General features: G+C 46.5%; 1 protein-coding gene across 1 annotated transcript in view; it reads right to left on the reverse strand.

The window, feature by feature from the left end:
* Positions 1-11,398, reverse strand: part of LOC144487486 (complement factor B-like) — a 32,937-nt gene extending 21,539 nt beyond the window's left edge. Inside the window, exons 1-3 of the mRNA XM_078205581.1 lie at positions 11,303-11,398; positions 10,773-10,908; positions 7,253-7,302 (exon numbers count right to left, since the gene is read on the reverse strand). Coding sequence (XP_078061707.1) covers positions 7,253-7,302; positions 10,773-10,908; positions 11,303-11,398 — 282 coding nt within the window. The remainder of the gene's footprint in view (positions 1-7,252; positions 7,303-10,772; positions 10,909-11,302) is intronic.
* Positions 11,399-19,268: the final 7,870 nt, after the last annotated feature.

Here is a 19,268-nt window from a genome sequence, read left to right on the forward strand (position 1 = left end):
GTTATGTGTTAGAATTACACACTTAACTGGTATGTGTTAGAATTACACACTGAACCGACACGTGTTAGAATTACACATTGAACCGGTATGTGTTAGAATTACATACTGAACCGGCACGTGTTGGAATTACACACTGAATCAACACGTGTTTGGATTACACACTGAACCGGTATGAGTTAGAATTACACACTGAACCGGTATGTGTTAGAATTAGACACTGAACCGCTATGTGTTAGAATTACACACTGAACCGGTATGTGTTGGAATTACACACTGAACCGGCATGAGTTCGAATTACACACTGAACCGGTATGTGTTCGAATTATACACTGAAGCGGCATGTGTTAGAATTACACACTGAACCGGCACATTTTAGAATTACACACTGAACTGGTATGTGTTAGAATTACACACTGAGCCGGTATGTGTTAGAATTACACACGGACCTGGTATGTGTTAGAATTACACACTGAACCGGTATATGTTAGAATTAGACACTGAACCGGCACGTGTTAGAATTACATACTGAACCGGTATGTGTTCGAATTACACACTGAACCTGTATGTTTTAGAATTACACACTGGACCGGCACGTGTTAGAATTACACACTGAACTGCTATGTCTTAGAATTACACACTGAACCGGTATGTCTTAGAATTACACACTGAGCTGGTATGTGTTAGAATTACACATTGAATCAACACGTGTTAGAATTACACACTGAACCAGTATGTGTTAGAAATACACACTGAACCAGTATGTGTTAGAATTACACACTGAACCGGTATGATGTTAGAAATACACACTGAACTGGCACGTGTTTGAATTACACACTGAACCGGTATGTGTTAGAATTACACACTGAACCGGTATGTGTTAGAATTACACACTGAACCGGTATGTGTTAGAATTACACACTGAACCGGTATGAGTTAGAATTACACACTGAACCGGTATGTGTTAGAATTACACACTGAACCAGTATGTGTTAGAAATACACACTGAACTGGCACGTGTTCGAATTACACACTGAACCGGCACATGTTGGAATTACACACTGAACCGGTATGTGTTGGAATTACACACTGAACCGGTATGTGTTGGAATTATACACTGAACCGGCACATTTTAGAATTACACACTGAAGCGGTAGGTGTTAGAATTACACACTGAACCGGCACGTGTTAGAATTACAGACTGAACCGGAATGTGTTAGAAATGCACACTGAATCGACACGTGTTAGAATTACACACTGAACCGGTATGTGTTAGAATTACACACTGAACCGGTATGTGTTAGAATTACACACTGAACCGGCACATGTTAGAATTACACACTGAACCGCAATGTGTTAGAATTACACATTGAGCCAGTACGTGTTAGAATTACACACTGAACCGGAATGTGTTAGAATTACACACTGAACCGGCATATGTTAGAATTACACACTGAACCGGTATGTGTTCGAATTATACACTGAAGCGGCATGTGTTAGAATAACATACTGAATCGGTCGGTGTTAGAATTACACACTGAACCGGTGTGTGTTAGAATTACACACTGAATTGGCACGTGTTGGAATTACACACTGAACCGGCACGTGTTAGAATTACACACTGAACCGGATGTGTTGGAATAACACACTGAACCGGCACATTTTAGAATTATATACTGAACCGGTATGTGTTCGAATTACACACTGACCCAGTATGTGTTAGAATTACACACTGAACCGGCATGTGTTAGAATTACAGACTGAACCGGAATGTGTTAGAAATGCACACTGAATCGGCACGTGTTAGAAATAAACACTGAACCGTTATGTGTTAGAATTACACACTTAACTGGTATGTGTTAGAATTACACACTGAACCGACACGTGTTAGAATTACACATTGAACCGGTATGTGTTAGAATTACATACTGAACCGGCACGTGTTGGAATTACACACTGAATCAACACGTGTTTGGATTACACACTGAACCGGTATGAGTTAGAATTACACACTGAACCGGTATGTGTTAGAATTAGACACTGAACCGCTATGTGTTAGAATTACACACTGAACCGGTATGTGTTAGTATTACACACTGAACCGGCATGAGTTCGAATTACACACTGAACCGGTATGTGTTCGAATTATACACTGAAGCGGCATGTGTTAGAATTACACACTGAACCGGCACATTTTAGAATTACACACTGAACTGGTATGTGTTAGAATTACACACTGAGCCGGTATGTGTTAGAATTACACACGGACCTGGTATGTGTTAGAATTACACACTGAACCGGTATATGTTAGAATTAGACACTGAACCGGCACGTGTTAGAATTACATACTGAACCGGTATGTGTTCGAATTACACACTGAACCTGTATGTTTTAGAATTACACACTGGACCGGCACGTGTTAGAATTACACACTGAACCGGTATGTCTTAGAATTACACACTGAGCTGGTATGTGTTAGAATTACACATTGAATCAACACGTGTTAGAATTACACACTGAACCAGTATGTGTTAGAAATACACACTGAACCAGTATGTGTTAGAATTACACACTGAACCGGTATGATGTTAGAAATACACACTGAACTGGCACGTGTTTGAATTACACACTGAACCGGTATGTGTTAGAATTACACACTGAACCGGTATGTGTTAGAATTACACACTGAACCGGTATGTGTTAGAATTACACACTGAACCGGTATGAGTTAGAATTACACACTGAACCGGTATGTGTTAGAATTACACACTGAACCAGTATGTGTTAGAAATACACACTGAACTGGCACGTGTTCGAATTACACACTGAACCGGCACATGTTGGAATTACACACTGAACCGGTATGTGTTGGAATTACACACTGAACCGGTATGTGTTGGAATTATACACTGAACCGGCACATTTTAGAATTACACACTGAAGCGGTAGGTGTTAGAATTACACACTGAACCGGCACGTGTTAGAATTACAGACTGAACCGGAATGTGTTAGAAATGCACACTGAATCGACACGTGTTAGAATTACACACTGAACCGGTATGTGTAAGAATTACACACTGAACCGGTATGTGTTAGAATTACACACTGAACCAGTATGTGTTAGAAATACACACTGAACTGGCACGTGTTCGAATTACACACTGAACCGGCACATGTTGGAATTACACACTGAACCGGTATGTGTTGGAATTACACACTGAACCGGTATGTGTTGGAATTATACACTGAACCGGCACATTTTAGAATTACACACTGAAGCGGTAGGTGTTAGAATTACACACTGAACCGGCACGTGTTAGAATTACAGACTGAACCGGAATGTGTTAGAAATGCACACTGAATCGACACGTGTTAGAATTACACACTGAACCGGTATGTGTTAGAATTACACACTGAACTGGTATGTCTTAGAATTACACACTGAACCGGTATGTGTTAGAATTACACACTGAACCGGCACGTGTTAGAATTACATACTGAACTGGTATGTGTTCGAATTACACACTGAACCGGCACGTGTTAGAATTACAGACTGAACCGGAATGTGTTAGAATTACACACTGATCCGGTAGGTGTTAGAATTACACACTGAACCGGCACGTGTTAGAATGACAGACTGAACCGGAATGTGTTAGAATTACACACTGAACCGGTAGGTGTTAGAATTACACACTGAACCGGCACGTGTTAGAATTACACACTGAACCGGCACGTGTTAGAATTACAGACTGAACCGGAATGTGTTAGAATTACACACTGATCTGCTATGTCTTAGAATTACACACTGAGCCGGTATGTGTTAGAATTACACACGAACCGGTATGCGTTAGAATTACACACTGAACCAGTCTGTGTTAGGATTACACACTGAACCGGTATGTGTTAGAATTACACACTGAACCAGTCTGTGTTAGGATTACACACTGAACCGGTATGTGTTAGAATTACACACTGAACCGGCACGTGTTAGAATTACACATTGAACCGCAATGTGTTAGAATTACACCCCGAACCTGCACGTGTTTGAATTATACACTGAACCGGTATGTGTTAGAATTACACACTGAACCGGTATGTGTCAGAATTACACACTGAAACGGCACGTTTTAGAATTACACATTGAACCGGCATGTGTTAGAATTACACACTGAACCGGTATGTGTTAGAATTACACACTTAACTGGTACGTGTTAGAATTACACACTGAACCGGCACGTGTTCGAATTACACACTGAACCGGCACGTGTTAGAATTACACAGTGAACCGGAATGTGTTCGAATTACACACTGAACTGGAATGTGTTGGAATTACACACTGAAGTGGTATCTGTTAGAATTACACACTGAACCGGTATGTGTTGGAATTACACACTGAACCAGTGTGTGTTAGAATGACACACTGAACCGGCACATGTTAGAATTACACACTGAACCTGTGTGTGTTAGAATTACACACTGAACCGGTGTGTGTTAGAATTACACACTGAACCGGCACATGTTAGAATTACACACTGAACCGGTATGTGTTAGAATAACACACTGAACAAGCATGTGTTAGAATTACACACTGAACCTGCAAGTGTTTGAATTACACACTGAACCGGCACGGGTTAGAATTACACACTGAACCGGCACGGGTTAGAATTACACACTGAACCTGTATGTGTTAGAATTACACACTTAACCGGTACGTGTTAGAATTACACACTGAACTGGCACGTGTTCGAATTACACACTGAACCGGCACATGTTAGAATTACACACTGAACTGGCACGTGTTCGAATTACACACTGAACGAGCACATGTTAGAATTACACACTGAACCGGCACATGTTAGAATTACACACTGAACCGGTATGTGGTAGAATTACACACTGAACTGCTATGTCTTAGAATTACACACTGAACCGGTATGTGTTAGAATTACACACGAACCGGTATGTGTTAGAATTACACACGGAACCGGCACGTGTTAGAATGACAGACTGAACCGGAATGTGTTAGAATTACACACTGAACCGGTAGGTGTTAGAATTACACACTGAACCGGCACGTGTTAGAATTACAGACTGAACTGGAATGTGTTAGAATTACACACTGATCTGCTATGTCTTAGAATTACACACTGAGCCGGTATGTGTTAGAATTACACACTGAACCGGTATGTGTTAGAATTACACACTGAACCGGTATGTGTTAGAATTACACACTGAACCGGCACGTGTTAGAATTACAGACTGAACTGGAATGTGTTAGAATTACACACTGATCTGCTATGTCTTAGAATTACACACTGAGCCGGTATGTGTTAGAATTACACACTGAACCGGTATGTGTTAGAATTACACACTGAACCAGTCTGTGTTAGGATTACACACTGAACCGGTATGTGTTAGAAATACACACTGAACCGGCATGTGTTAGAATTACACATTGAACCGCAATGTGTTAGAATTACACCCCGAACCTGCACGTGTTTGAATTATACACTGAACCGGTATGTGTTAGAATTACACACTGAACCGGTATGTGTCAGAATTACACACTGAACCAGTATGTGTTAGAATTACACACTTAACTGGTACGTGTTAGAATTACACACTGAACCGGCACGTGTTCGAATTACACACTGAACCGGCACGTGTTAGAATTACACAGTGAACCGGAATGTGTTCGAATTACACACTGAACTGGAATGTGTTAGAATGACACACTGAACCAGTGTGTGTTAGAATGACACACTGAACCTGTGTGTGTTAGAATTACACACTGAACCGGTGTGTGTTAGAATTACAGACTGAACCGGTATGTGTTAGAATGACACACTGAACAAGTATGTGTTAGAATTACACACTGAACCTGCATGTGTTTGAATTACACACTGAACCGGCACGGGTTAGAATTACACACTGAACCTGTATGTGTTAGAATTACACACTTAACCGGTACGTGTTAGAATTACACACTGAACTGGCACGTGTTCGAATTACACACTGAACCGGCACATGTTAGAATTACACACTGAACCGGCACATGTTAGAATTACACACTGAACCGGTATGTGGTAGAATTACACACTGAACTGCTATGTCTTAGAATTACACACTGAACCGGTATGTGTTAGAATTACACACGAACCGGTATGTGTTAGAATTACACACTGAACCGGCACGTGTTGGAATTACACACTGAATCAACACGTGTTTGGATTATACACTGAACCGGTATGTGTTAGAATTACACACTGAACCGGTATGTGTTAGAATTAGACACTGAACCGCTATGTGTTAGAATTACACACTGAACCGGTATGTGTTAGTATTACACACTGAACCGGCATGAGTTCGAATTACACACTGAACCGGTATGTGTTCGAATTATACACTGAAGCGGCATGTGTTAGAATTACACACTGAACCGGCACATTTTAGAATTACACACTGAACTGGTATGTGTTAGAATTACACACTGAGCCGGTATGTGTTAGAATTACACACGGACCTGGTATGTGTTAGAATTACACACTGAACCGGTATATGTTAGAATTAGACACTGAACTGCTATGTCTTAGAATTACACACTGAACCGGTATGTCTTAGAATTACACACTGAGCTGGTATGTGTTAGAATTACACATTGAATCAACACGTGTTAGAATTACACACTGAACCAGTATGTGTTAGAAATACACACTGAACCAGTATGTGTTAGAATTACACACTGAACCGGTATGATGTTAGAAATACACACTGAACTGGCACGTGTTTGAATTACACGCTGAACCGGTATGTGTTAGAATTACACACTGAACCGGTATGTGTTAGAATTACACACTGAACCGGTATGTGTTAGAATTACACACTGAACCGGTATGAGTTAGAATTACACACTGAACCGGTATGTGTTAGAATTACACACTGAACCAGTATGTGTTAGAATTATACACTGGCCCTCTGACAGTGCAGCACTCCCTCAGGACTGACCCTCTGACAGTGCGGCACTCCCTCAGCACTGACCCTCTGACAGTGCGGCACTCCCTCAATACTGACCCTTCGACAGTGCGGCACTCCCTCAGCAGTTCGCTGGGGGCACCACCCTTGATGTTCATAGTTGGCTCACATCCAACTCGAGGTTGGGGCCGCTGACACCTCAGGAAGGGCTGGCAGGATGAATGTGACACATCCGCCCAGCGCAGAAGGGAAACAAAAGTTCTGAAAGATCTTTCAAACGCACCTGGATGTAACGTCGTTTCTTCTGGATGAATAAGGCACCTCCCGAATCTCCTGTAATTAAGATTCCAACGAATGACTGAACTGAATCTTTTTAACAAGTCGTCATGCCCAATCTCAGAATAATTGTGTCAGTGCTGGCCTTTTGAAAAAGCAACACAATTTGTATCCCATCTCTCGCCTTTCCCCGCAATCTGTTACTATTCAATCTGCTTTCACTCTGCTTTCACACCGTGCATTTCAGAACACAACAACTCGCCTGTGAGCAATATTCCCCTTAACACTTCCTGTCTTTTCTTTGCCAATTGAAAAACTTTATTTATTAGTCACAAGTCGGCTTACATTAACATTGCAATGAAGTTACTGTGAAAATCCCCTTGTTGCCCTCTCCGACGCCTGTTCGGGTACACTGAGGGAGAATTTCGCATGGCCAATGCATCCTAACCAGTCTTTCGGACAGAGGAAGGAAACCGGAGCACCCGGAGGAAACCCACGCAGACCTGGGGAGAGTGTGCAAACTCCACGCACACAGTCACCCAAGCTGGGAATCGAACCCCGGTCCCTGGTGCTGTGAGGCAGCAGTGCTAACCACTGTGCCAATTTTAACCCTGTGCTTCTTTTTGCGGATTCACCTGACACTTTTAACAGTTCCTCCCCGTCCACTCAGTCAACACCTGTCACGAGGACATACACACACAGACAAACACGCACATTTGCTCTTGCACGCTCATTCCCTTGTGCACTCGCGCTCTCGCATTCTCATGCGCTTGTGTACTTCCCCACGTGCACGCGGTGCACACACATCCACACAAACACACACACGTCCACACACACACACACATGTACACACACTCTTCAGCGCACACACATACATACACACGTACTCTCATGCACGCATACACACATATCTCGCGCACACGTTCACACGTACACACACATACTCTCACACACACTCGTGCGTGCGTGCGCACACAGCCATATTCTCTCTCTCACACACACATGCAGTGGTGGGCACAGTCAGAAGTCTCACAACACCAGGTTAAAGTCCAACAGGTTTATTTGGTATCACAAGCTTTTGGAGCACTGCTCCTTCATCAGCTGTGTAATTCACTCACCTGACGAAGGAGCAGCACTCCGAAAGCTCATGATACCAAATAAACCTGTTGGACTTTAACCTGGTGTTTTGAGACTTCTTACTCACACATGCACACAGACTCAGAATCATTCTGGAGCAGGAGGAATCTTGGAACTGCCATTCCCCTGCCTTTTCCCCGTGCCCCTGCACATTACTTTTATTCAAGTAATTATCTAATACCCTCTTGAATGCCTCAGTAGAACCTGTCTCCACCACATGTCCAGGCAGTCATCCCAGACCCGCACCACTCTTTGCATGAAAAAGCTTTTTTCCCCACATCACACAGATATACACACACACACAGACACAAACATACAGGTACAAATACACACACAGGCACACACAGGCCAAGCAGAAACACAAACAGATTCACACACACACGCATGCAGAGACACATAGATACAGAAACTGTCATATCCAGAGACACCTCACACACACACACACACACACACACACACACACACGCGTGCGTGCACACACAGAAATCAGACCGAGTTGGTGAGACACAAAGAGATTCACAGAAATATGTGCACAGCTGCACATGGACAAACACACGCAGTTACGCATGAAAAGACACAGAAGCAAATACAGGAAAACTAGCAAGCAGACAGACACAGAGACCACTCAGAGACTAGCAAGCAGACAAATACAAACACCCAGACACTCGGAAACACAGAAACATGGAAACCAACAAATGGAAACACACACACACGCGCAGAAACACACACGCGCGCAGAAACACACACGCGCGCAGAAACACACACGCGCGCAGAAACACACACGCGCGCAGAAACACACACGCGCGCAGAAACACACACGCGCGCAGAAACACACACGCGCGCAGAAACACACACGCGCGCAGAAACACACACGCGCGCAGAAACACACACGCGCGCAGAAACACACACGCGCAGAAACACACACACGCGCAGAAACACACACGCGCAGAAACACACACACGCGCAGAAACACACACGCACAGAAACACACACGCACAGAAACACACACGCACAGAAACACACACACGCACAGAAACACACACACACAGAAACACACACACACAGAAACACACACACGCAGACACAGACACACACACGCACAGAAACGCGCGCACAGAAACACACGCGCGCACAGAAACACACACACGCACAGAAACACACACACGCAGACACAGACACACACACACGCGCAGAAACACACACGCGCAGAAACACACACACGCGCAGAAACACACACGCACAGAAACACACACGCACAGAAACACACACGCACAGAAACACACACACACAGAAACACACACACGCAGACACAGACACACACACACGCACAGAAACGCGCGCACAGAAACACACGCGCGCACAGAAACACACACACGCACAGAAACACACACACGCAGACACAGACACACACACACGCACAGAAACACGCGCGCGCACAGAAACACGCGCGCGCGCACAGAAACTCGCGCGCGCGCACAGAAACACGCGCGCAGAAACACACACGCGCAGAAACACACACGCGCAGAAACACACACGCGCGCAGAAACACACACGCGCGCAGAAACACACACGCGCGCAGAAACACACACGCGCGCAGAAACACACACGTGCGCAGAAACACACACGCGCGCAGAAACACACACGCGCGCAGAAACACACACGCGCAGAAACACACACGCGCAGAAACACACACGCGCAGAAACACACGCGCAGAAACACACACACGCGCAGAAACACACACACGCGCAGAAACACACACGCGCAGAAACACACACGCGCAGAAACACACACGCGCAGAAACACACACACGCGCAGAAACACACACACGCGCAGAAACACACACACGCGCAGAAACACACACACGCGCAGAAACACACACGCGCAGAAACACACACGCGCAGAAACACACACGCGCAGAAACACACACGCGCAGAAACACACGCGCAGAAACACACACGCGCAGAAACACACACGCGCAGAAACACACGCGCGCAGAAACACACGCGCGCAGAAACACACACACGCACAAAAACACACACGCAGACACACAAAAACGCAGACGCACAGAAACGCAGATGCACAGAAACGCAGACAGACAGAAACGCAGACACAGAACCAAATATAGATACTGCACATGGATATGGACACTCAGGAACACAAGCAGGCAGATACACAAGCACACACACACTAACACACAAACAGACACACACACAAACAGACACACACAGAAGCAGTCACAAAGACACACATAAACAGACACACAGACAGAAGCAGACACACACACACAAGCATTCATACACAAAGAAGCAGACACACACGAGCACAAGGACACACACACAATGCACAGTAACAGACGCAGAGTGGCCTGTTTAAAGTGCTGATCCATGTACCTTTACGGGAAATGTCCTCATCCTCTATTTCCTGTCCTCCTGTGCAAAGGAATCTCTCCGTCACCACCAGATGCACGTGAGACACGTTTTTGTATTCCGGAGCCTGGAGTGCATTCGCCTCACAGGCTTTCCGTTGCTAAACGGAGAGACAGAAAGTAACTCAACACAACACTGACATCCCGAGTCCTCAGATATTATTTTAAAAACTGCTCCTTCGGTGAGAAGATTATCGCTGAGTTTTGAAGAGCTGTGAAGGGGGGACTGAATCAAAGGCAGTGCTTATTGCTTCGTGATCAGGAATGGCAGGTTGGAAACCAGCTTGTGATGGTAAGTCAGTGGGTCCGCGCCCCCCCCCCTCCCAACAACCCAATCCCACAGGAAATGCAATGGGAAGTGATGACAGGGAGCAATGCTTTCACTGAGGTGTGCAGCCTCTCATGGTGCAATATGCCAGCAGCACTGATGGGGGAGCGGAGGATTTCAGATAGAGGCAGGTTTCCGCGAGATGGTGAGTCAGGCTCATCACTTACACCTTCAGACGTCTTTATGGTGACTTGGGCCAGTGACAGAATCCGTCCATCATGCGTCACAAAGTCAGCCGGCACTGGCCCAGGGGTGGGTAACATCTCCGATTCTGTACAGAGGAAAGCCAATGAGACAGCTCGCTTACCACAGGAGCCGAAACGCAAAATCGACCGAGTCCCACACCTCAATCACATAATCACACAGTTACAGTGAGAGTCGGTTACAGTGAGAGTCGGTTACAGTGCGAGTCAGTTACAGTGCGAGTCAGTTACAGTGCGAGTCAGTTACAGTGAGAGTCAGTTACAGTGCGAGTCAGTTACAGTGCGAGTCAGTTACAGTGCGAGCCAGTTACAGTGAGAGTCAGTTACAGTGAGAGTCAGTTACAGTGCGAGTCAGTTACAGTGCGAGTCAGTTAGAGTGCGAGTCAGTTAGAGTGCGAGTCAGTTACAGTGCGAGTCAGTTACAGTGCGAGTCAGTTACAGTGCGAGTCAGTTACAGTGCGAGTCAGTTAGAGTGCGAGTCAGTTAGAGTGCGAGTCAGTTAGAGTGCGAGTCGGTTACAGTGCGAGCCGGTTACAGTGCGAGCCGGTTACAGTGAGAGTCGGTTACAGCGAGAGTCGGTTACAGCGCGACTCGGTTACAGCGCGACTCGGTTACAGCGCGACTCGGTTACAGCGCGACTCGGTTACAGCGCGACTCGGTTACAGCGCGACTCGGTTACAGCGCGACTCGGTTACAGCGCGACTCGGTTACAGCGCGACTCGGTTACAGCGCGACTCGGTTACATTGCGAGTCGGTTACAGTGCGAGTCGGTTACAGTGCGACTCGGTTACATTGCGAGTCGGTTACAGTGAGAGTCGGTTACAGTGAGAGTCGGTTACAGTGAGAGTCGGTTACAGTGAGAGTCGGTTACAGTGAGAGTCGGTTACAGTGAGAGTCGGTTACAGGGCGAGCCGGTTACATTGCGAGTCGGTTACAGTGCGAGTCGGTTACAGTGAGAGTCGGTTACAGTGAGAGTCGGTTACAGTGAGAGTCGGTTACAGTGCGAGTCGGTTACAGTGCGAGTCGGTTACAGTGAGAGTCGGTTACAGTGAGAGTCGGTTACAGTGAGAGTCGGTTACAGTGTGAGTCGGTTACAGTGCGAGTCGGTTACAGTGCGAGTCGGTTACAGTGAGAGTCGGTTACAGTGCGAGCCGGTTACAGTGCGAGTCGGTTACAGTGCGAGTCATTTACAGTGAGAGTCGGTTACAGTGAGAGTCGGTTACAGTGAGAGTCGGTTACAGCGCGAGTCGGTTACAGCGCGGGTCGGTTACAGCGCGACTCGGTTACACCGCGACTCGGTTACAGTGCGAGTCGGTTACAGTGCGAGTCGGTTACAGTGCGAGTCGGTTACAGTGCGAGTCGGTTACAGTGCGAGTCGGTTACAGTGCGAGTCGGTTACAGTGCGAGTCGGTTACAGTGCGAGTCGGTTACAGTGCGAGTCGGTTACAGTGAGACGTCGGTTACAGTGCGAGTCGGTTACAGTGCGAGTCGGTTACAGTGCGAGTCGGTTACAGTGCGAGTCGGTTACAGTGCGAGTCGGTTACAGTGCGAGTCGGTTACAGTGCGAGTCGGTTACAGTGAGAGTCGGTTACAGTGCGAGTCGGTTACAGTGAGTGTCGGTTACAGTGCGAGTCTGTTACAGTGCGAGCCTGTTACAGTGCGAGCCAGTTACAGTGCGAGCCAGTTACAGTGCGAGCCAGTTACAGTGCGAGCCAGTTACAGTGCGAGCCAGTTACAGTGCGAGCCAGTTACAGTGCGAGCCAGTTACAGTGCGAGTCAGTTAAAGTGAGAGTCAGTTACAGTGCGAGTCAGTTACAGTGCGAGCCAGTTACAGTGCGAGTCAGTTACAGTGCGAGCCAGTTACAGTGCGAGTCAGTTACAGTGCGAGTCAGTTACAGTGAGAGTCAGTTACAGTGAGAGTCAGTTACAGTGAGAGTCAGTTACAGTGAGAGTCAGTTACAGTGCGAGTCAGTTACAGTGCGAGTCAGTTACAGTGCGACTCAGTTAGAGTGAGAGTCAGTTACAGTGCGAGTCAGTTACAGTGAGAGTCAGTTACAGTGAGAGTCAGTTACAGTGAGAGTCAGTTACAGTGAGAGTCAGTTACAGTGAGAGTCAGTTACAGTGTGAGTCAGTTACAGTGCGACTCAGTTACAGTGAGAGTCAGTTACAGTGAGAGTCAGTTACAGTGAGAGTCAGTTACAGTGAGAGTCAGTTACAGTGAGAGTCAGTTACAGTGCGAGTCGGTTACAGTGCGAGTCGGTTACAGTGAGAGTCGGTTACAGTGAGAGTCGGTTACAGTGAGAGTCGGTTACAGTGCGAGTCGGTTACAGTGCGAGTCGGTTACAGTGAGAGTCGGTTACAGTGAGAGTCGGTTACAGTGAGAGTCGGTTACAGTGTGAGTCGGTTACAGTGCGAGTCGGTTACAGTGCGAGTCGGTTACAGTGAGAGTCGGTTACAGTGCGAGCCGGTTACAGTGCGAGTCGGTTACAGTGCGAGTCATTTACAGTGAGAGTCGGTTACAGTGAGAGTCGGTTACAGTGAGAGTCGGTTACAGCGCGAGTCGGTTACAGCGCGAGTCGGTTACAGCGCGACTCGGTTACACCGCGACTCGGTTACAGTGCGAGTCGGTTACAGTGCGAGTCGGTTACAGTGCGAGTCGGTTACAGTGCGAGTCGGTTACAGTGCGAGTCGGTTACAGTGCGAGTCGGTTACAGTGCGAGTCGGTTACAGTGCGAGTCGGTTACAGTGCGAGTCGGTTACAGTGAGACGTCGGTTACAGTGCGAGTCGGTTACAGTGCGAGTCGGTTACAGTGCGAGTCGGTTACAGTGCGAGTCGGTTACAGTGCGAGTCGGTTACAGTGCGAGTCGGTTACAGTGCGAGTCGGTTACAGTGAGAGTCGGTTACAGTGCGAGTCGGTTACAGTGAGTGTCGGTTACAGTGCGAGTCTGTTACAGTGCGAGCCTGTTACAGTGCGAGCCAGTTACAGTGCGAGCCAGTTACAGTGCGAGCCAGTTACAGTGCGAGCCAGTTACAGTGCGAGCCAGTTACAGTGCGAGCCAGTTACAGTGCGAGCCAGTTACAGTGCGAGTCAGTTAAAGTGAGAGTCAGTTACAGTGCGAGTCAGTTACAGTGCGAGCCAGTTACAGTGCGAGTCAGTTACAGTGCGAGCCAGTTACAGTGCGAGTCAGTTACAGTGCGAGTCAGTTACAGTGAGAGTCAGTTACAGTGAGAGTCAGTTACAGTGAGAGTCAGTTACAGTGAGAGTCAGTTACAGTGCGAGTCAGTTACAGTGCGAGTCAGTTACAGTGCGACTCAGTTAGAGTGAGAGTCAGTTACAGTGCGAGTCAGTTACAGTGAGAGTCAGTTACAGTGAGAGTCAGTTACAGTGAGAGTCAGTTACAGTGAGAGTCAGTTACAGTGAGAGTCAGTTACAGTGTGAGTCAGTTACAGTGCGACTCAGTTACAGTGAGAGTCAGTTACAGTGAGAGTCAGTTACAGTGAGAGTCAGTTACAGTGCGACTCAGTTACAGTGAGAGTCAGTTACAGTGAGAGTCAGTTACAGTGAGAGTCAGTTACAGTGAGAGTCAGTTACAGTGTGAGCCAGTTACAGTGCGACTCAGTTACAGTGAGAGTCAGTTACAGTGTGAGTCAGTTACAGTGCGACTCAGTTACAGTGCGACTCAGTTACAGTGAGAGTCAGTTACAGTGAGAGTCAGTTACAGTGAGAGTCAGTTACAGTGAGAGTCAGTTACAGTGAGAGTCAGTTACAGTGAGAGTCAGTTACAGTGCGACTCAGTTACAGTGCGAGTCAGTTACAGTGAGAGTCAGTTACAGTGAGAGTCAGTTACAGTGAGAGTCAGTTACAGTGAGAGTCAGTTACAGTGAGAGTCAGTTACAGTGAGAGTCAGTTACAGTGCGAGTCAGTTACAGTGTGAGCTAGTTACAGTGTGAGCTAGTTACAGTGAGAGTCAGTTACAGTGAGAGTCAGTTACAGTGCGAGTCAGTTACAGTGTGAGCTAGTTACAGTGTGAGCCAGTTACAGTGAGAGTCAGTTACAGTGAGAGTCAGTTACAGTGCGAGTCAGTTACAGTGCGAGTCAGTTACAGTGCGACTCAGTTACAGTGAGAGTCAGTTACAGTGAGAGTCAGTTACAGTGAGAGTCAGTTACAGTGAGAGTCAGTTACAGTGCGAGTCAGTTACAGTGCGTGTCAGTTACAGTGAGAGTCAGTTACAGTGAGAGTCAGTTACAGTGAGAGTCAGTTACAGTGAGAGTCAGTTACAGTGAGAGTCAGTTACAGTGAGAGTCAGTTACAGTGCGAGTCAGTTACAGTGAGAGTCAGTTACAGTGAGAGTCAGTTACAGTGCGAGTCAGTTACAGTGAGAGTCAGTTACAGTGAGAGTCAGTTACAGTGAGAGTCAGTTACAGTGCGAGTCAGTTACAGTGAGAGTCAGTTACAGAGCGAGTCAGTTACAGTGAGAGTCAGTTACAGTGAGAGTCAGTTACAGTGCGACTCAGTTACAGTGAGAGTCAGTTACAGTGAGAGCCAGTTACAGTGAGAGTCAGTTACAGTGAGAGTCAGTTACAGTGAGAGCCAGTTACAGTGCGACTCAGTTACAGTGCGAGTCAGTTACAGTGCGAGCCAGTTACAGTGAGAGTCAGTTACAGTGTGAGCCAGTTACAGTGCGAGTCAGTTACAGTGAGAGTCAGTTACAGTGCGAGTCAGTTACAGTGAGAGTCAGTTACAGTGAGAGTCAGTTACAGTGCGAGTCAGTTACAGTGAGAGTCAGTTACAGTGCGAGTCAGTTACAGTGAGAGTCAGTTACAGTGCGAGTCAGTTACAGTGCGAGCCAGTTACAGTGCGAGTCAGTTACAGTGCGAGTCAGTTACAGTGAGAGTCAGTTACAGTGAGAGTCAGTTACAGTGCGAGTCAGTTACAGTGAGAGTCAGTTACAGTGCGAGTCAGTTACAGTGCGAGCCAGTTACAGTGCGAGTCAGTTACAGTGCGAGTCAGTTACAGTGAGAGTCAGTTACAGTGAGAGTCAGTTACAGTGTGAGTCAGTTACAGTGCGAGTCAGTTACAGTGAGAGTCAGTTACAGTGCGAGTCAGTTACAGTGTGAGTCAGTTACAGTGAGAGTCAGTTACAGTGAGAGTCAGTTACAGTGAGAGTCAGTTACAGTGAGAGTCAGTTACAGTGTGAGTCAGTTACAGTGAGAGTCAGTTACAGTGCGAGTCAGTTACAGTGCGAGTCAGTTACAGTGAGAGTCAGTTACAGTGAGAGTCAGTTACAGTGAGAGTCAGTTACAGTGAGAGTCAGTTACAGTGAGAGTCAGTTACAGTGAGAGTCAGTTACAGTGAGAGTCAGTTACAGTGAGAGTCAGTTACAGTGAGAGTCAGTTACAGTGAGAGTCAGTTACAGTGTGAGTCAGTTACAGTGAGAGTCAGTTACAGTGAGAGTCAGTTACAGTGAGAGTCAGTTACAGTGAGAGTCAGTTACAGTGTGAGTCAGTTACAGTGAGAGTCAGTTACAGTGCGAGTCAGTTACAGTGCGAGTCAGTTACAGTGAGAGTCAGTTACAGTGAGAGTCAGTTACAGTGAGAGTCAGTTACAGTGAGAGTCAGTTACAGTGCGAGTCAGTTACAGTGAGAGTCAGTTACAGTGCGAGTCAGTTACAGTGAGAGTCAGTTACAGTGAGAGTCAGTTACAGTGAGAGTCAGTTACAGTGAGAGTCAGTTACAGTGAGAGTCAGTTACAGTGCGAGCCAGTTACAGTGAGAGTCAGTTACAGTGCGAGTCAGTTACAGTGAGAGTCAGTTACAGTGAGAGTCAGTTACAGTGCGAGTCAGTTACAGTGAGAGTCAGTTACAGTGCGACTCAGTTACAGTGTGAGCCAGTTACAGTGAGAGTCAGTTACAGTGTGAGTCAGTTACAGTGTGAGTCAGTTACAGTGAGAGTCAGTTACAGTGAGAGTCAGTTACAGTGAGAGTCAGTTACAGTGAGAGTCAGTTACAGTGAGAGTCAGTTACAGTGCGAGTCAGTTACAGTGCGAGTCAGTTACAGTGAGAGTCAGTTACAGTGCGACTCAGTTACAGTGCGACTCAGTTACAGTGCGAGTCAGTTACAGTGCGAGTCAGTTACAGTGCGAGTCAGTTACAGTGAGAGTCAGTTACAGTGCGAGTCAGTTACAGTGAGAGTCAGTTACAGTGAGAGTCAGTTACAGTGCGAGTCAGTTACAGTGAGAGTCAGTTACAGTGCGAGTCAGTTACAGTGTGAGCCAGTTACAGTGAGAGTCAGTTACAGTGTGAGTCAGTTACAGTGAGAGTCAGTTACAGTGAGAGTCAGTTACAGTGAGAGTCAGTTACAGTGAGAGCCAGTTACAGTGAGAGTCAGTTACAGTGAGAGTCAGTTACAGTGAGAGTCAGTTACAGTGAGAGTCAGTTACAGTGAGAGTCAGTTACAGTGAGAGTCAGTTACAGTGAGAGTCAGTTACAGTGAGAGTCAGTTACAGTGAGAGTCAGTTACAGTGAGAGTCAGTTACAGTGCGAGCCAGTTACAGTGTGAGCCAGTTACAGTGAGAGTCAGTTACAGTGAGAGTCAGTTACAGTGAGAGTCAGTTACAGTGAGAGTCAGTTACAGTGTGAGTCAGTTACAGTGCGACTCAGTTACAGTGAGAGTCAGTTACAGTGCGAGTCAGTTACAGTGAGAGTCAGTTACAGTGCGAGTCAGTTACAGTGAGAGTCAGTTACAGTGAGAGTCAGTTACAGTGCGACTCAGTTACAGTGCGACTCAGTTACAGTGCGACTCAGTTACAGTGAGAGTCAGTTACAGTGCGAGCCAGTTACAGTGCGAGCCAGTTACAGTGCGAGTCAGTTACAGTGAGAGTCAGTTACAGTGCGACTCAGTTACAGTGCGACTCAGTTACAGTGAGAGTCAGTTACAGTGCGAGTCAGTTACAGTGTGAGCCAGTTACAGTGAGAGTCAGTTACAGTGAGAGTCAGTTACAGTGAGAGTCAGTTACAGTGAGAGTCAGTTACAGTGAGAGTCAGTTACAGTGTGAGCCAGTTACAGTGCGAGTCAGTTACAGTGAGAGTCAGTTACAGTGAGAGTCAGTTACAGTGAGAGTCAGTTACAGTGCGACTCAGTTACAGTGAGAGTCAGTTACAGTGCGAGTCAGTTACAGTGCGAGTCAGTTACAGTGCGAGTCAGTTACAGTGAGAGTCAGTTACAGTGAGAGTCAGTTACAGTGCGTGTCAGTTACAGTGCGAGTCAGTTACAGTGAGAGTCAGTTACAGTGAGAGTCAGTTACAGTGCGAGTCAGTTACAGTGCGAGTCAGTTACAGTGAGAGTCAGTTACAGTGAGAGTCAGTTACAGTCAGAGTCAGTTACAGTCAGAGTCAGTTACAGTCAGAGTCAGTTACAGTGAGAGTCAGTTACAGTGAGAGTCAGTTACAGTGAGAGTCAGTTACAGTGCGAGTCAGTTACAGTGTGAGTCAGTTACAGTGAGAGTCAGTTACAGTGCGAGTCAGTTACAGTGCGAGCCAGTTACAGTGCGAGTCAGTTACAGTGCGAGCCAGTTACAGTGCGAGTCAGTTACAGTGAGAGTCAGTTACAGTGCGAGTCAGTTACAGTGAGAGTCAGTTACAGTGAGAGTCAGTTACAGTGCGAGTCAGTTACAGTGCGAGTCAGTTACAGTGCGACTCAGTTACAGTGAGAGTCAGTTACAGTGCGAGTCAGTTACAGTGCGAGTCAGTTACAGTGAGAGTCAGTTACAGTGAGAGTCAGTTACAGTGCAAGTCAGTTACAGTGAGAGTCAGTTACAGTGCGAGTCAGTTACAGTGAGAGTCAGTTACAGTGAGAGTCAGTTACAGTGAGAGTCAGTTACAGTGCGAGTCAGTTACAGTGCGAGTCAGTTACAGTGAGAGTCAGTTACA

The sequence above is a fragment of the Mustelus asterias genome, unplaced genomic scaffold, assembly GCF_964213995.1.
Source record: "Mustelus asterias unplaced genomic scaffold, sMusAst1.hap1.1 HAP1_SCAFFOLD_835, whole genome shotgun sequence".
Classification (NCBI taxonomy): Eukaryota; Metazoa; Chordata; class Chondrichthyes; order Carcharhiniformes; family Triakidae; genus Mustelus; species Mustelus asterias.